Below are 20,018 nucleotides of genomic sequence, written 5' to 3'. Positions count from 1 at the left end.
AATTTTCTTGCTTTCATCAGCTTGATTTTATGCTTTGTAATTGTATTAAAAATAAAAATAAAATTACAGAAATCATTCTTTCTTCTTCTCATTATGTTAATTCTAAATTTTTATCGAATATTTTTCCTACATTCTCTCTTCTGTGTAATAATGTTATTATTTGTGTCTTTTGTATTAAGGCAGCGACTGGTTTTTATTCCCCATTCGGCCGACACTTCGTCGGGGTTATTGGGAATCACCGGCGTAGTAGTGGGTGTGGTTCGGTCGAGTAATGGACAGGACCCTTCGTCCACTGTGCAAACTCTAGGACAGAGGTTCGTAATCGAAAGACGCTTCTGGAGGAAATCCTAGAGAACGCTTTCGTCCACAAACACTCCACCTTGCCTCCACCGGGATTAGAAGGATGAGTTTCGTATCCGCGCTGACGATTGCGATTTTCCCCCCTTTTTTTCAATCCCGGAAAATATTTTAATTTATCTTTTCAATACAAATTTAAAGCACACATACATACGGTATATGCGAAAATATGAAATATTAAATTCCCTTTCCCGTTTTCATTATTGCTTTGAAACAGTTACTATAATAGCTGCAAAGTCATTTTCGCAAAATTTTCGCAATTTAATCGTAATGCGTTTTATATGATGATAACTTTCAACGCGAATTTATCGCGTATCGTTATTCCGCTTTAGAAATCCGAATCGATGCATGAAAATTTTCGGAGCGTTAAACTATATGCGGTCTTTACGCGACATGAGTTGACAAAGAAAATGCAAGTCAGCGTTCGCTCAAGGATGCAAAATGATAAAAGCTATACTTATTGTTAGCCCATTTGCCCGGTAGATATTATCGTTCCACGGCTGCTTTATCGCAATTATGTCAGTAAATCCCTCGATAAGAAAAACGATGGCTTGTCGCCCAGTTTGCATATTTCTCGACAGCGCATTAAGGGTTCTCGCTAATTAGCTACAAACTAGGATGTGATAAATTAGAAGTCAATGGACTTCCCTAAAATTTCCCCGAATTTCGTAGCTTATGAGGTAATAACTTCAAAAAGATTTTTCCGTGGTAAATAATGATCCTTGATGAAATACTCAAAGGATCAAAATTTCCTTCATCGAACGAGGGAACGAAGGGAAAGAAAATACCTGAAGATAAGAAACAAGTGGTCGCAAACAAATCTCTTAAAGATCATTAAAGTGTTGGAATTGTCCAGAAAATTATACTTGGATTATTAGAATTTACAAACATTGTAATATTAAAAAATAATTTAAAAAACATATTAATGTAAATATTTAAAATGTATTTTATAAAACTCAATTGGTTTGACATTATTATTAGATATTAAAGATTATTTTGTATATATAATAAAAAAGTAATAAAATAAAATTTCTTACTAAAAGGATATATAATAAGGCAAAATACAATTTATCACTTTAAATTTACTCCATTAATTTTCTGTAACCTCATTATTTAAAATAATAACATTTATACGCAGAATATAAAATTAGATTTATTTTTTAAAGAAATTAAACATTATATTTTAAAGCTATAAAATCAAACATTAATTATCGATAATTGATATAATATACTTTATAAATTACATATTATAAATAGAAAATGCTAATTTAATCTATAAACTAAAACGCATTTAAATAAGTAGAAATTAGTATTTGTGATTCTACTTCGTGTAATGAGTTGCCTGCAATTGGATACGTTTCAACGGGATGCAATCTAATTACGTATGCATTTCAGCTCCTTAAATGCGTATATTAGTGGTTTCGGTACTAAGCTCGGCTTTCGAAATACACAATGTCCCAAGAACATCGTATTACAGCGATATATGTACGTCTTCCTACGTAATAGTGTTTTCGACATTTTATCAAATGCTATTAAAATCGTAACAAAGGTATTTCGCTATCTAAATGATTTTGCGCTAACAAATTTAGAAAAACGTGCGCAAATATACATAGAAAGGAACGTATAAAAACATATAACTATTGATATTCTTTACATTTCAACAAGTACAAAAGTGATGTATATATCTGTAACGTCATTAACAAAGTCCTCTAAGAAAATCTAAGACGTAAAAGAATTTACAAAGAAAATTGAATAAGAAATGGTACCGATGTATGATTTCTTAGCAACAATATACCTATGTGATTTGAGGGAAAAAAAACTATTAAAAATAACCGAGCAATCATCGCGAGATAAGTCAAGAATCGTACAGCACCGAGTGCTTTTCGTCTCGTCTCTCTTCCCAATTAAACCACGAGCTCACCCTTGGCGGTGTACATTTCGCGTCCCGAGGAGTAGTCGGCGCCCTTCATTAAAGTGTGATTTCGCTGAATATGCATCTCGGCTGATTCCGTGACATTTTCGAGGAGAGAAATATCGCCGGTGGGTGCTGTGGATGCTGGGGGAACATCACGAAACCGATTTCTTCACCAAGTCTTCTTAGATCACTCGCGCCATTATCCCAATTGATGCCCCGCAATATTTCTTCCGAGGCCATTTGGAAGATTTTGTCCCGTCTGCATGGCGTATACACTCACACAGCAACGAAGAGGATACTCGTAGACACGTGTACCGTGCCTCTTCTTCCTCCTCGACCCACCCTCTCGCCCATCAGCTTCGTCCCCCCCTACTTTATCTCGCTTTACCCTCCCCTACCAGCTCAGGTACACCGACGTACCCTCTTGTCGCTCGCTAGTATGGCCGTGTCTTCGTGTGCGCGTATCAAGCGGTGCCCAATAAATCCACGGTTTAATTAAACTAAGTTTAAACGGAACCCTCGCCCCCCCGCAGCCGCCCCGTCGCACGGAGCAGTTATATGTGTTACGTTCCTGATCCGCCGCTAAATCAATTATCGGAGTTACCGGCGCGATGTGAAAGGGTGTCGCCGGGAAATACCTTCGGGCGGCTCGCATATTGTGCGATGTGCTTTTATTTTCCAGGCCACGCTCGAAATCGTCCGCGACGGATTGAAAAGAGGGTGGCCGAGGATAATGGTGGATTATACAACGTGCGCTTTTCGAACAATGCGCGATATAAGTGGTTGTACGTTTTATAGAAACAATAGGAAGGATTATTAATTGCTACAATGTCTAAATAAATTTTCTATTACGTTTGATAAAGCGTCAAAAATGTGCTAGCAAAAACCCATAAATTGCTACAATATAAAATTTGATGCCAGTTTTTAGAGATTTCGATTGTTCCAATAATAGCTATATTATTATGCTTGATGTATCTAAAGAGCTATTACAATATAGTTTTGTTGTAAAATCGTGATCGAGATTCCCATTTATATAACAAGAATGTAATATAAAGATCAGATGGAAAATTCAACGTTATCATGACAGCCCCGATCTTTCTCGTGAAATATTTACTTATTCGGCGATCAGAATATATAAAAAAAAAAAAAAAAAAACCAAAAAATAAAATTTTTAAACCACGACCGTTGTATTTTATACAGAGATAAACAATGCATTGCTCTGGAGCACTCTGCAAATAGCAAACAGTTTATTCTGCTGAATTTTGCATGTATCCGCCGTGACTCATTCCTACTTTATTGATTTTGAGAAGAGCGAGATACGGTATCGCGTAAAACGTGCAAATTGTTAAATGGAAAGCGGATCGGTTTACGATGCTCGCCTATACCCGCCGCTGATTTATCATTTAATACCCGCCGCTAAGTGGATGAAACGTTAGCTTGGGCGGCCATATTTTTGACGATTAAAATGAATTTGCGCCAATCCTCCGATATCGCGTCAAAGAAGAGTATTATAGTGTTTCAGGTGCTCGTTTTCCGCTTTACAGAAAAGTAGATATGACGTCGCGCAAAAAAAGGGGAGGACCGATTAGAGTGACACAGCCACTCGCGTATCTGTACGATTCATTATGCTTAATGAAAATGCAAAGTCGATTCGCGCAATCAAACGCTAACTCTTGTAGCATGTATCGGAATTCCTTCAACGATATCACTTTGGCAGTGTGCAGATACACGATTAAGCCTAAGCCATTCGAACTATTTCAGATGGTACATGCGATGGGAAGGGCTCGATTAAACGGATCACTTCCGATCCATTTTACAATCAAGCCGGCTGTTCCGCCTACAAGCTCTGGCTGCAGTGAGAAATGCGACCTACTCCTAGCAACTTTTCTCTCCAACTTGTCTCTCAGTTATTAATTAAACGAGAGATATTTAATATCGAACATTACTTCAGACATTTAATGTTAATTTCAGATATATATATTTATAATATGTTCATATTTCACATGTATAATAACAGAAAGTATATTTTTTACAATCAGGTATTACAATCTATTATCTTTACATTAGACGGTGCATTTTTAACATATAAATTAAAAATCAATTTTATGTATATATTTTGTTACATATATGTTCAACATTGCGTTTTAGATTTGCATGGTGCGAATTTACACTCAAAAATACATGGCAGTAGCTAAATATAATGTATTAAATATACAATAACATCACATGTATAAGTGTGCAAAACTGGCTAAAGTTAGTCCCCCTGTATTCACGTTTGTCGGCTTATTTAATTCGGTAGTTGCACTTATCCTTTGATCTTCGCCCCAGCTATCCCATACTCGCCAATGTAATAGCAGCGTACCTACTCCGAGACGTTTGTGGCTGGCTATATGTATGCCGTGCGACATGTATATCATCGACATAGTGACGAGCGATCTGACCCGATACTCTCTTGGCAACCACTTGGCCGGGTACGCTTGATCGGTTCATTTACCAGCGTCGAGAACGTGCAGTCGGGGGCAACCACCCTCGCAATTTGCTTCTTCTACTATTCTCAAGCCCTTCGGTTTGGCCAATTAAAGACAGCCTTCGCGCAACCATCATCGGATACACGCACGCGCTTATACCTTATACCGAGTGTTTCACCTCAATTACCGAGATCTTTTTTAAAATCTAGAAAGCAGCTATAAAAAGATATATATAAGGCTATCTATTGCAAAATATTTAAATTATAATTCAGTTGCTTTAAACATTCTCAGAGCAAAATACTTTTCTTGTATGTAATTTTTTACTTTTTGACATATTTTAGATATTGCAGGTCAAATTAAAGAAATAATTATTTTAATTGTCACAAGATTAAATAGCGACTAATAATTTTGGCGAATTATTATTTAAGAAAAAAAAATATCTAGTTTTTATCCTTGTAGCTACCTTGTATATACATATATAGGTACGCTACACGGATGAACACAAGCACACAATATGGCGCAGGCACTCCTGGGAATTTCAGGAGCGAGTAAAGGCGACTTTAACGACCGTCTCTCTTGTTACGATAGTCGAGGATGCTCAATGATGCGTTAAAGTAAGAGGACGATTGCTCCGTTTCAAAATAATAAAACTCCCTGATAACGATGTTACGTACCATCCTGTTGAGATTGCAGCTGCTGTGTGTATCCAGAAAGCATCGAACAATTGATCATGCCCGTTGTATGCGAAGTTTATATCAATCCAAACAACATCTTGTATCAATGATCTTTACGCTGTTTTTAGAGTTTTTAAAAATAATTGTAGCTTTATAAAATATCTTGCATTATTTAAAACTCTATGCGCAGAAGAATAATATTGATACAAAATTAATCGACCGTAATGTGTAGAATCGAGAACGTTAACTTATATCAGTTGACAAATAAAAAGTATAAGTATTTTGTTGTGATTGGAAAATGGTTAATTAAGTGGTGTGCTAACAATTTTGCTCAAATGTTACAAAACTCTCGGATGATCGCGATCAAAATTGAACGAATGATATTAATAATGTATAACGCGCATCCGTATGCGACGGACGCGATCGTATTATACGCCCCATAATGCAATAATACGCGAATATGCAGTGTAAAATAAACATTGAGCCTCAATTGTTCATTACGTAACTTTAATGGATTTAATGTACATATTGATATCGCGCCGTATACGTATGCTAAATCGGATAAACACCCATAATTATGCGGACATTTACGTATATATCGAATTCGCTCGGTGCCCAATGTACAATATTCCAGAAATCACGCGGTTTGACACAAGTCAGATAATGTAATTGGCGTAGATCAACTGAGAAATGAATTTTGGCGAATTAACGCATAATTGTTCTCTTTAAACCGTTCGCGTGTCGCGCCCCGGACGTTTTTTATATTATAAACGTATTCATACGAGAGGCAGACTGCCGCACGATATCGAGCGAGAACACGAAAGAACAATAAATTGTTGCGACAAAATGGACGAACATCTCCCACGCCATTTACACACAAAGATAATTATTCCATCAGGACACACTTCATTATCGCCCGTGCTGCACAAAGTGTTAATGAACCTAGAGAACGTACATTTTCAAACAGGTAACAAGGTTGAGACAATGCAAACGAATTCACAAACGCTCTTGTCGGCGCCCGGAGTATCCAAGAACAAACAATAACCGACTCCCGGGATGTTCGTTTGTATTTGCAAACAGTTCCGGAAGAAGAAACATTTCTTGCTGAACTATGCGAATCATCCGAAATTACTGTTTCGATAAGTTTGCTCTCGGGATGCCTCCGTAAATTTCTTGCAAAATTAAAATTTGCATAGAGATTGCAATAAAAGTCAGGTGAAATACGAAATACTAAAAATAATTTAAATTTGTGAGATCAGAAATTTATTTCTAACGAGAACTGGCTCTTTTTCAAGATTACAAATATGACTTTTAATGGCGCTATCAAAAACGAATTTAACAGATAAAAATCATCAAAATTGATTTATTAAATAATTATATTTTATTTTATCTCATCATAACAAGAAAAAAAAAGAAAAATAAATCCCAACGTATTTCCGGAATACACTTAAAATATTATTTCAGATATTACAAGAGAGACGCAATTATCACGTCAATAATTTTGTTTTCTACTAATTACCAAAAATCTAGATCTATTACGTCAGGTTAAAATATTCGCTATTAACAATGTGTACAATGTACATACAATAAGTACAATCTTGAATAGTAATTAGCAACTAAGTTAAATGATGATATCCGTCTACAAGTGTTCCAAACTCGAATTTCCTGTGAAGCGAGGATTGAACATTTGACTTTCAGTACTAGTGCGGGGTCGTTAAAGTTTAACGACCCGTTAATGCTTGTCGAAGATAATACCCAAAACAATTCGCGGCAAGTCGATAAGGTTTAACGACCGCGACGCCGTAAATATTTCTCTGCAACTCGCTCATGAATGTGTCATCTTAAAGATTAAGATCTTCTTCTCGGGAAAGAATGCGAGAGAGATCTATTGATCGCGCTTTCCTGCAAAAGTCTGACAAAAGCGCGCCAGCTTTGCAGCGAAGCCGGCGCGCATTAATTATTATTTACCGATTTAAAACTAAATAATCTTACGGCTGTTAATTGAATAGCGCGACGTTAAAGAACGGCGTTGCCTTCTGCGCTCGCGGGCGCTGTAATAACGGCGAGATTTGCATTTAATCAGGCCGAGAGAACTCTCCTCGCTGCGTTTCTTGCTGGCCATTGTAAATGCAGCGCAGCAAGAATGTCCGCGGGCGTTTTTATCGCGTCGCCCATTCTACACGCGGGCCGGACTCCCGTGAAAACGCCACCGTTGTGTTGTGTGCCGCATATTGGATCGCGCGCGAGTTCCTCCCCAGTAACTGTTGCAGTTACAGGCGAACTGTCTCAGGGCAGCGTTATTGTCCGCTTGTCGGGGAGACTTTGAAAGTTTCGCTGCCCCATTTGCATCCTAACGATAAACGTTCTTCTGGAGGAGATTTCCTATGCCGACACGCGCAAAGTTATCGCGCGCGAAGCGCGCAATCGCGACGTGACTTCACAATTACGCGGGTATTAATTGCAGCTAGAAAAACAAATATTTGTTATCGTGGACGTAGAGTAGAAGCGTGTTAAATAGAAATGTTTGTCTTTTCGATTGCATCGTTCGAGGACAAATATACTCGATAATATGGTACAATCAAATAGCATATCAATTATGATTCAATTCTACATGGCAGTATAAAAGTTTGTCAAATATGTATACCTTACATGTAATATATTCATCCAGTAAAAATTAAAAATGCAGAAATAGAAAAGAACTTGATTACTTTGCATCGAGAGAATGTATCAAACATACTATTTTACGACTTATCAAAAAATGGATCACAACATGATATTATTGAGGGAAAATTTCCATTTGCGACGCTGTTTTAAAAAAAGAGTTATATCTCGACGAAAAGCTTTATGCGTATCTTCCCGATCGATTTTTCCGTAGCGTGCGCTTCTGCAATTTGCGCTGGTATACACAGAGTCTCAAGAGCGTGTACCATAATCTGAGATCTCTGTTTCGGGTATTTCGAAGTAGCACGACAACTTAACGTCATACGGGAGCTATACTGTGGAAATTGCGTTCCATCATTTTTCAAACTAACAATTTTGCGGCATTAATCAACGCGATTAGCTTTCGAGATCGACGGTGACACGGAGTAGCGGCTCGACGTGGTAAGGTGTGAAACAATACGGAATGAAGAACAGCACCGTGTACTTGATGGCTTTTTTTACCTTGACGTAATGTGTAGTTAGATCGTGTAGTTAAATCTTTACGCTCTTCCATAACATTATAAAATCCCCTTATGTTATAAAATCATTACGATCGTTTGTACGCCTTTAAAAAATAAGCATCGAATAGCCGTTGGAAAAATTGAGAAAAATTGGTGTGCAGCACTGATGAAAATTCCTATGGACTTTTATCTGACAACGCAGGGGAGAAATAACGGATGCAACGTGGCAAATGTAGTATGAAAATAGTACTCACCACACGGTCGCCCGGATGCTTGACGTAACAATTCAGCTCCGCCGTCTGACCGACGATGGCAGTGACGTTTCGCGGTGCAATATCGTCGAATTGAGGTTTGTCCCAGGATCTCGTCGGCTTGCTCCCTGCTACCACGCTGGCGATACTGGAACCACCTAAAACAGAATAACGCCATATTAATATATAGTGATGTTGAAAAATGCAAGTTAATTTTGTAAATACAATTTTTTATTTTATAAACTAATTGAAAATGGAATATTATCGGATAAAGTGTGTGTTTCTGAAAAAATATTTTGCATTAACTTCACAAATTATTTAAAGAATATAACGAATACATGTAAATATATTTTTTATGCATAAATGTTAAAATTAAAATTTAGAAAATATTTTTTTAGATTAGCTAAAGCTGATGTTTTTATTGTAAAATAGAAGCTTGCAGGCACAAATTAATCTCATATGCAAATTAATCTTATGTGATGGTCAGTAGTGAATTTAGAGTTGTTGTGGCTCCAAGCTATAATATAAAATATAAATGAACCCTTCTCGCGCGCGGAGCGCGCGTATCATAATATGTAAAGTCTTAATCCACAACTTGGTTAGTTTACAGTTTACGGTAAAAACAGGTCTGATGATAGTAATGAGAAAGCATGATGTAACACAGATAAACAGACGCACAATTTATTTAATTTATACACGAATAAATAATAAAATTAAATTTTTTGAAAGATAATAGCTCGTAATCAATAATGTTAATAAAATTTTTGAAATGCAAATTATGTTTTCACCTTACATCTAAATTTTAAACCAACATTTATTTGACAACGAATCCTTTTTTCCTTATTTATATTCAGATTCTAATCCTAGATTCTCGATAAAAAAAAATTATTTTTTTACAAGATCTATATAAAAGAAATCATAAAAAACGTATAGAAATACATATAGATACCTGAAATTTTTAGTCATTAAAAATACCTAGCAGTGTGTAAATACTTGTAGATCTCACGCGTGTCATTGTCGCAGCTGGAAATAAATATTATCTAAGAGAGTGTATCGAAAGCGTAACAAGGCGCGTAAACCCGCGGACAAATCTTATCTGATGAAACATTGAGCGGGCTATATAACTCAACGCTAAAGTCAAAGTCGAAGTTAGATGAATATGGAAACTCAGTACAGCGTACATTCAAACGAGATTAGACGCGGAACCCTTTACAGTATCAGAAGCTGCAGCTGCGAGTGGACTGAAAGTTGCCGGGTTGCGCATACCGTGGGCAATTGTAATAAGTACTTGATTAAGCTCAAACTTCCGGGATTATAAAGCGTCACGCCATTACTCATGGTTCCTCTACACAATTGCGTTTAGCAATCACGAAGCACGATGCTGTTCGCGCCAAGAATACCACTATCCTCTTTGATCTTAGATCGAGGCAAATAATTTACAAACTAATAACCGTAAAGCGTATTAAAGCGTGCATATATACATATATACACACGCTTGCCGCTTCCTATCACTTTCGCCGCATCGCGCTATAACGGTGTATATCTGCAACAGTGATATACTAAGATCTACAATATACGACAAATTGGTTTTAATTGTTGACAATTATTTCAATAAAGTTTTGCACTTTATTTTACAAGTAAGTACGTATTTAGAAATGTATGCACTATAATAACTAAACACACTAATAATTAAGTGTCCGTATTTGTATAATTTGGACGACCGCGCGCATGTTTATAAACGATGTAATGCACTTCTGACTGAGATACATCCGATTTACAAAATGCTAATTAACATCTTGCAATTATACTCGTTCATAAACATTAACTTGTGTAACGTCATCGATATATCTGTCTCTCAATATTAGTTTAATGTAATGTATATACAGAAAGTATATTCATAATTATATTTTCAATTATTTTCCGGTTGACCCATATATGATAGCGAAATGATTTTGCTTCCAGGAAATCAAACATTGTTAATTAATATTATTAAAAAAATAAAAGATTAATTGGAAACAATAATAAAACTTGTTTCGTCATTTTTTTTATTTTCAGAGAAATGCAGTGTCTGGAATTAATGTACTCCAGTGACGTTCATGTGGTAGTTAATATACCTGTATGATGCATCCCAGCGCGGGTTTCATTCAATTTATATGAATCGCTCGACTTGCCATTAACCGAGCTTTCGACGATCGCGGAGATTGTCATTATCATAATCCCACAGGAGTAGCAGAATGGGATAAAAAAGAACGGGCGGATTTCCGAGGGGGTGGCATCGGAAAGCCCAACGGAACGGCCGTGCAACGGACAAGAAGGCCGGGATAGAGCGCGTCCGATAAAATTTTCCATTGTATGTCGGGGAAAATGGGACTTTGGCGCGGGTAGAAATTGAAATTGTTACGAGGTACATGTGAAAATTGCGGAAATCGCACAGCGAGACTCGGGGTATAACGAAAACGTGACGGGATCAAAAAAAGGTCGGTATACCTTAAAAACGCTCTTACTATACATACCTGCGAAATTAATTCACTTGCTTTACGGTGAAATTAATGTATGACTGTGATAAAACGGGAATTTTTCAGTTCGCGCTGTTGTTTTCGTTGCGGAAAATACAAAAACATGAGAAAGTTTATAAAGCGCGATATATAAATTTTATCAGTTTTTATGAAAAATCCAAAATATCATTAATATCGAACTACGCTAATAAATTGTGTAGCGAAGATAAATAACGTGTAACATTTAACGATATTATCAATTTACAGAAAGCTTTTAAAATAAATTTTAATATATATTATTTAAAGCACATAAATAAAAAATTAAAATTTATGTTTTCTTTATTTCACTATTAAATTGAATGAATTTAAATATGTAGTATTAAAAGCCTTAGAAATAAATTGTTTTTACATTTTATTTTAAAAAATTTAATAATTTTGGTGAATTTGGTGATTTAATTAATTAACTCAAATTCTTAAATACCATATATTACGATTGTGTGTGTGCGCGCGTGTGTGTGTGTGTGTGTGTATGTATAGTACGTCATTCGTATCCCATTTCCATATTATCTAGACAAACTTTTACGTTTCGAGGAGTTGTTTCGCCAATAAAGCATTCTCTCTCAACTTTCGATGAACACCGGGAAATGAAAGCTATCGAACTCGACTTTCGATACGCAAAGGCTACCCGCCTCACTGCTACCTTGCGCGAATTCAATAAGGTTCCGCATTCTCCGCACTCCGTGGCAACAATAACTTCTTGTTATAGTCATGGCGCGCGGGTTAAGCAAACACCGGTCACGAGAACAATACGAGCACACTGCCCACTCGCCGGATGATTTTCCAAACTTCCCTCCAGTCGCGGCACGTAATCCGAGTTGTTTGATCTGTAGCTTTGAACTCGGCGGAAAACAGCACTAGTAAAATTTTCCACTTCGCCTTTAAATTTAGCCACGTTCGCCTTTATTCCTGATTTTATCTTTGTACCGTCTGCTGTCTATGCGCAGCTCCGACAACTTTTCCACGATTAAAATTCACAGCAAATAAATATAAAACGAAACTTTTTCAATACGCAAATTATCGCATGCAAATTATGAATTTTAAATGAAAGGATAATAAGAATGTGAAATATGCAGGATGCGCTATATTATGTATGTAAAATTTAAAACTCAGAGAAGAAATAGAATTTTATAACTAACGTAAAGTGAGATATATCGTACAATGCATATAGAAGCTATATAAAATCCATTATACCCTTATAATTATGAAATATTTATTCCTTTAAGATATATACTGTCTTGAAGCAGAAGGCAAAATTATAAACACATATTTATAATCTCGTTAGAAACGTGTATCACGTAGTAGACTTCACGCTCTCGTGTATACAGCTATGTCATATCACAAAAGAATATGTTTCAATGTGTTTTCTACTCTTTAGAAATTATTAAGCGAAAAACAGAAATTCCTTCTCACGTTAATGTGAACTAATGGCTGTGCGCGATGAAAAGAGAACGCGGTAATGCCGTTAATGTCAAAGCGCACGCTGCGCTTTACTCACGGTCCACGCCGTATTTCACCGCGCTAAGCCGCGTCGAATCTTGCCCGGCACTGAAGCAATATTTATTTGCCGTTACGATAGCGAAAAGCGGAGCAAATGCCTGTACAAAGTGTCCCCCGCCGCGCCGTTACGATAGTCCACCATAGTTTTCCAACCAGTTCCTATACCGAGTCGCGCACTTGGCTCGGAAACTGCGCTGGCGATATTTCGAAATGGATGGTATCGTCGATTTCGGTATCGAGTGCATTGCCGAAGGGTCCGTTCTTTTCTAGCCGTTTTATTCCGTTGCTCGCTTCGTCGCAATTCGTCGCGGTATACGCTCGATCGGCTCGCAGCAATATGAGTGCGCCATTCCCCTCCCTTTTACCTGCGATCGGAGAAGCTGGATTTTGCCGTTCAGATAAATCGACGACTCGCGAACGACGACGTCGACGGCAATTGCGCGAGCTAAGTCGAGGTCGGGGAAATGATATTTATTTTTATCATCCTCTGTCCTGCAATCTGCGATGAGGCAAAATAAAATATATCGTGTATAATTTAGATTGCAATTGTGAACAGATTGATACATGCCTGGATAAATTCATTTTTTGAGAAAAAATTTACTTTTTAAGCTATAAAACGATTTTAATACAATCCATTCGACATCTATAATTTATCAATTATATTTGCTAAATATCTGAGAACATTTTTTTATTCATTTCTCGAGAGAATATAAAAAAACTAGCAAATTAACATACATATTATTAAAATATTCAAACGACTTTCTGTTCTTAAAAAAGAGATAATGGATATTCTGGAACGTTTTTTAATATTTTCTTCAGTTTTGTCCTTTTAGAATTTTATATTAACAGATTTGATAGAGGCCTAGAATTTTAATCTTTAAATGAGAAAGAAATGAAATAAATGTTTTAATTTATTTCTTTGTATCAATATAATATTTATAGGTACATATTAATGTTTGCAACAAGTAATATTAACAATATAAAAAACAATTATTATATCCTCTTAATTAAATTCTAGATTCAAAATTATTTGGGTAATTAAATATTAGCCTTTTAATATTAAAATTTAAATATATTTATAGTTCTAGTAATTAAAAAATTGGTATATGCATATAAAATCTACGCCTGTACGGTATCTATATCTTAAATAAAATAGAGACAATTTCCGAGGAACAATATTGTGTAACGTTAAAAACAGTAAGGAATTCAGCGAGTATTCCAAAAATAAGTCCCCAGACTCTTCTCTGTATCTCTTCTTTCTTTTTTCGCGAAATGTTATGGAAGATCAAGACATCACCTCGCGAAAGACCATCATGCGAGATCGAATTTGCACGCGCGCGTGTTTCGTAAGTGAAGTCAAGCTTCCGCCCGTGGATGGCTACACGGTCGATTGCGATAACGATATGGTGAGGCAGCGTCGATTACAATCCCGTAGCCCATATGCCTCCTTTGGGATGTGGTACGAGCGTATTCTATTAACATGGCGGTTTACACGGTCGCGTATTCCTCGTAAATAGAAATGAGCAAACAGATTCCACGCGCGGCGACGCAGCGCCATCGGGGGCCCTTTGCCGCGCTCCCGTTCGCCAATTTCATCAGCGTCCGCTCGCATAACTGAAAACCGTGAAAAATGAGAACGCTGGAGAAGGGGAAGGGGGATGGGAGGGAGAAACGCGCGGGAGCACAAAGACCTTCCGGCATTTTCCGGAAAAATGTTCGCGCGCGCTGTGATACGCAGGCGGTGCAATTTATCACTCTCAGAACGCCGCGACATTAATAAGCGTTTCGGGTCAGACAATGAGCGGTGGAGTAATTCTGACGAGCAACTCGCGCGCGTAGCTATTCGTCTCGGAAGGATTTGTCGCCAGCGGGTGGAAGAGCTCTCCTCTCGAGTAAAATGGAATATTAACGTTGTTACATAGATCTCTAAATTCCAGTGAAAGATGCGCGAAATAGATTTCATATCTCGCGATGTCGATACAACTGTTTGATTCAATAATATGTTATTTTATTATGCGTAATAATAAAGGAATATTATGTGTTATAACTGAAACATTATAATATGTTCCTAATGTATGTATTACAGGATTTATCACGTATTGTGTTACTGTTTAAAATACAATATAATTATATTAAGAATTTTGTAATATTAACAATTAAATATCGTGACATTAAAATTTTATTATTAGCGAATGTTGTTTTTTTTCTTCAAATAATCATAAACAGTAATGAGTAATTGTTATGTAAATTTTATATAATAAATAAACAAAACGCGTGATAAAAAATGTCTTATCATGAAATACTTTACCGAAGGTTCAAAGCTATGTCGAGTTTTTAAATAATGTATTGTATATCTTGTCTTATATACGTAACTGAAATAATTCTTTACCGCGGTCCATTGTGACCGTGAGATTTATTACGGACCTCCACTCATCCTATAAATTACAGAATAGTATGTGTGTTAGAATCGCGCGTGCTTCCATTTTGCGAACAAAGATAATTTAAATGCGCGTGACTGCGAAGATGAACCGTCGAGGTAAATAATACAGCACGTATACAGTCGAGGAGACGCGGGGGATGGGTGCACGTGAAACACTAAGGTCTTAGATGTCTGCTCGAACAACCTGTACAATTCGAATAGAAGGGAAGTACAATGGCGGAGATACTGCAAATGCGAGAATCCGAGCAGTATCCGAGGAAAGTTCGTAGACCACTCGTTTCCTCTCTGGCGGAAAGAACTCGAAAGATCGGAGAAATTGCTGAGTTACTACTGCATCAGGCTTTAGCATAAAGTGGAATATGGTGGTACTGGTGTTACAGAACTTTAGTGGCCGTATAATCCCGTCGGCGCACGCGTGATTCTCGACCGTCGACTTTATTCGCAATTATATTGAAAGTTCGATTCCAGTTTAACTTATCCTTATCTCTGCGCGGTTAAGAAACATATTCTCTAAAATAAGATGAGGAACGGAAGGAATATCAAAAATACATAACGTAATGCCACACACTATATACATATGCTGCCTATTTATTGTATATTTATTTGTGTATCTGTATCAAGAATTTCTTGTATTAAAAAATAATAAAAGGTTAATATATATAATTAAGGATCTTTTCTATTCATTCAAATTGTATGCTATAAAATATGCCACTTCAACACGAGAGCACTTCTGAGCAGAATAAACATTCCAGCAGTTCCAGTTCAGCAATCAATCTAGTATAACAGAATCTCACCTATATCATACGTATTCAAAAGCGAGCTTAAACTTTACGAAGCCCATTAGCGAGTAACTAGGGGATGTTCTATCGAGCGAAGTCAGCAGTTAAATTCGCGAACGTCCAAATCTCACGAGGCCGTTCAACCTCACGGCACGGTAGTGCCGTCCTTAAGGGCACCAATTCTGAAGCGTCTACGTGTATACGTGCGTGCGCTTCGAAGGGAGTATGGTATCATCAAGAGTCGAGAGGGGCGAGTAATCGAAAGAGTTGGTCCTAGCGAGTGGAGGTCTGCATCGTCTCCTCGTAGTGACACTTGACCCATGGCCAACGTATGGATAGCAAGGTCAGAAGACTGAGAAATCGCATGGCACGCATTGAAATTTGACGCTCTGGGAATTTAATGCACTTTGAATTAGTCTATTAAGTGTGAACAATGCCGTAATCTTGGTACATCTGTTCTACCCTAGCACGATACGCTCATTGCGCAGTAAACGACTTAGAATATTAAGGCAATAATAGTGGCGCGTGGCGCGCCGATAATTCCGCGGGTGCGACCAAAGATAATATTAAATAAATGTCAGCCTTTTATAGCGCTAAAACTTTATCGACCAGTATTAAATACATCAAAATGTTGCAATTTATTAAGACGTCTTATGTACTTAAAGAGTTCATTAAATAAATATTAGAAATATGACAAGCGTTTTGTCGAGACTTTCTTATTTCTAGATTTTTTAAATCTTAATATAAAAATTGAATTATCTCTTTCAACTCAAAAATCCCCATTCATAGATTTTAGCATCATATTTTTTTTAAGACTGCCTTCTAATTACTTATCTGTAATTTAATTACATTACACTTTAATTATATTAATTTTGATTTAGATTTCTTCATCTTACAATTAGTTTTACAGCAGTTTTAATGTATTTGAGTAGAGACCATCAAGTAAGAGTCTGGCCATTGATCGACTGTGTGATGATTGGTGTTGACAAACAATGGCAGAAGTAATCCAAAATATAAAAACAAAAGCGTCAAAACAAACCCAGTCTATATTTGTTATGATTTATCATACAAAACATGTCGTCATGTGTCTCTAACTAATACATAAATTCTACATAGAGTGTATTGTTTTTACGCAGCTACCATTATTTGTCAAATTGGCCAGATTCTTACTTAAGGGTCTCCATATTTGAACTTTTTAACATGTTCAATTGATTCTCATTACACCTGTAGTATAATATATATATTAGTTCGTTTTCACACACCTTTTCTCCAAACTTTTTTCAAAACCAGAACTATTGTGCGGCCTACCGAAAATAAATCTCAAGGATAAGCGATATGACAGGACGAAGTATAAGAAGCTTACTATCAAATGAAGATGACGAAGGTGGACTGCCAAAAGTATGATATAGGATGATGACAAGTCAAAAGAGAAGGGTGTGTCGAAGGTGCGTTCTCGCGGTTAAAGGAGGAACGGTCGGGTTGAAAGGTTGCTCTGGGACATCGTAGGATCACGGATGAAACTAGGCGCGAGCAGGTTCAAGGAAATTGCCACTCAGAAAGTTACGTAACCGCGCGAGGGGATTACAAAACTTATTGTATGGGAAGAAAACGAGGCGGCGAACAGAGTCGCGATACTGTATTCTTACGACCCGCAACGCGATCCTCGTACGAAAATAGCGTCCAATATCGTCCGCCATTTTGGGTGGCTTGAAGTAGATTGGAGCGAGGACGGTATGAAATAGCGGTGATAGATATTTTGACTGGCGCAAATTAATCCGTGTGGTTTCTTATATAGCAACTGTTAACGTTATAACGTAATAATTAACGTTGCAATTTATTTATTAAAATATGTATAATTTTATACGTAGGAGAATTTTGAAATTAATCTCAATATACTCGAGAAAGAGTGCGCGCGGAAAATTGAAGAAATCCGAGTTGCGTGAAGATCGGGTTGATCTGAAGAGATCGAGATTGCGTTGCAAAAGAATTGAAAAAGGAATCAAGAGCGTCATTGTTCCGGAAAATTGCCACTCAGAAAGTTACGCAACTGAGAAAATTACAAAACTTATTGCGTGGAGGGGAAACAAGTCATCGAGCGACACCGCAATGCAACATCTTCATCCCCCCCCCAACTTCTTGAAATTCCATGCCTTGCGTGCTATTTTGAAGCGGAACATAAGTAAGATATCTCGTATCTGCAGTATCATAATTCTCCCAGCAGAGATGCAATGTGCAAATTACATGCGGAACGACTGACTGCGCACCGTCGTCGTCTCTTTCAGTTCAGTACAGTAGCCAACGAGCGTCCCCCGAATAAGGGAAGTAATTTCGCATAAATTACACTTGTAAGGAAACTCGATAGCAGATACGTCGAATCGCTTTATTTAACATTCTGTTTAAAAAAAAAGAAAAGAAACGTGTGTTTTCTTTTGCTTTCCTTTTTTTTCTTGTAGTTTCGCATCATATATTTACATAACAGGATTATAACAGGTTGTTTTATTGTGTCAAGAAACGTTACGTAAGATTATAACAATACACATATATATGAAAATAAGAATTTGTATGTGCATAGAAAATCTAGGAATAAAAATTTAGCCTCTTTACACTATTGATTCTCTTCATTGCATAATTCATCAGTTTTTTTTTTTTTTTTTTTTTTTTACCCTGCGACGCTGACTTTTATTTGCGCGCGAGTAATATTCGCATTGTTATATACACAGGTTGTTTATAGAGAGAGAATTGTGTAAAGGCGGTCTATTCCGTAAGAATTGCCACTCTCGGCGAGATAACGCAACTACCAAAACTTTCGTCGGAAAAAAACGTATCATCCGGTATGGTTGTACGTTTCTGAGGCTCGGAAGTGGAGTTCCGGGGGCGGAGTCGCGTGTCGCAAGTTTCCGGCCGCGCGCTGCTTGTAAGAAGAATCGACGCCCGGCGCTTCTCCTCGTCCTCCCACGCGAAAGTTCGAGCAGCTTCGGCTACTCTTATACGATGAAGGATGAGGACAGCCGACAGACACGGTCATTTGTTATTTACCGATCATTACACTTCGACGTGACTAAAATGCCCGACGAGTCGCGAGTCCTGAGACGGACCTGCGACGATGACAATGACGCTTTGTCATTCCGCGCCATGATTTCTTCGCGCGCGCCGAGATTCGTTGACGTTTCGTTTTCGATTATCGCGGATACCAGCTCGAAGATGAATAACTTGGATCATTGGAGTCATTGGAGTCATTGGAGAATCAACGGATATCCATCAGAAACTTACGTTTCGACGATGGATGTTCTCGCTGGGAATTCTTTTGAAATGTGCGAGCTCGCGATATTCGATATATAAAACAACATATGTATATAGATATATTATTATCAAAAGATACGAATAAATTCCAGATATATAAAAATGTTTTAACGATACGCGCAGCAATAAAATATGTAACTATGTAACATTTTAAACTCTAACATGTATGTATACATACATGTACTTTATATAGATAGAAATACACATATACGTCTAGAATATCATGCAAAGTGATTTGGAAGTTGCTTCAGAGCTTGGGAACTTCATGATGCAATTTTCGTAATAATTACTCGTAATTACCCGCTAGTTAAGGGACGACGATGGCGCGGAGGAGCGCCGCACCTCGTCTTCGCAGCGTGGAGAATATGTGAATAATAAAAAGCTCCCCTGGAAAACATGCCGCGCACCGCATCGATCGGGATAAACTCCGAACGTGAGAATATTGACGCGAAAAGAGAGTGTGAGAGGTCAGCGGGTATATTCAGGCCTGTGAAGTTACTGTGGCGGGCATTCTTCTCGTACTGATCTTTTTTTCCCCTTTTCTCGCACGACTTCATCCCGAAGAGAGAAAGAAAGAGAGAGAGAGAGAGAGAGAGAGAGAGAGAGAGAGAGAGAGAGAGA

At 37.4% G+C, this 20,018-nt stretch overlaps 1 protein-coding gene across 7 annotated transcripts in view; it reads right to left on the bottom strand.

Annotated features, from left to right (window-relative positions):
* Positions 1-20,018, bottom strand: part of LOC112459516 (basement membrane-specific heparan sulfate proteoglycan core protein-like) — a 266,402-nt gene that overhangs the window by 112,558 nt on the left and 133,826 nt on the right. For all 7 annotated transcript variants that reach the window (XM_025023646.1, XM_025023647.1, XM_025023644.1 and 4 more), the window contains exon 3: positions 8,830-8,984. In XM_025023646.1, coding sequence (XP_024879414.1) covers positions 8,830-8,984 — 155 coding nt within the window. The remainder of the gene's footprint in view (positions 1-8,829; positions 8,985-20,018) is intronic.

The sequence above is a fragment of the Temnothorax curvispinosus genome, unplaced genomic scaffold (genome assembly GCF_003070985.1).
Source record: "Temnothorax curvispinosus isolate PA1 unplaced genomic scaffold, ASM307098v1 QBEX01009885.1, whole genome shotgun sequence".
NCBI classification, from domain to species: Eukaryota; Metazoa; Arthropoda; class Insecta; order Hymenoptera; family Formicidae; genus Temnothorax; species Temnothorax curvispinosus.
This window is presented reverse-complemented; position numbering and strand designations above follow the sequence as displayed.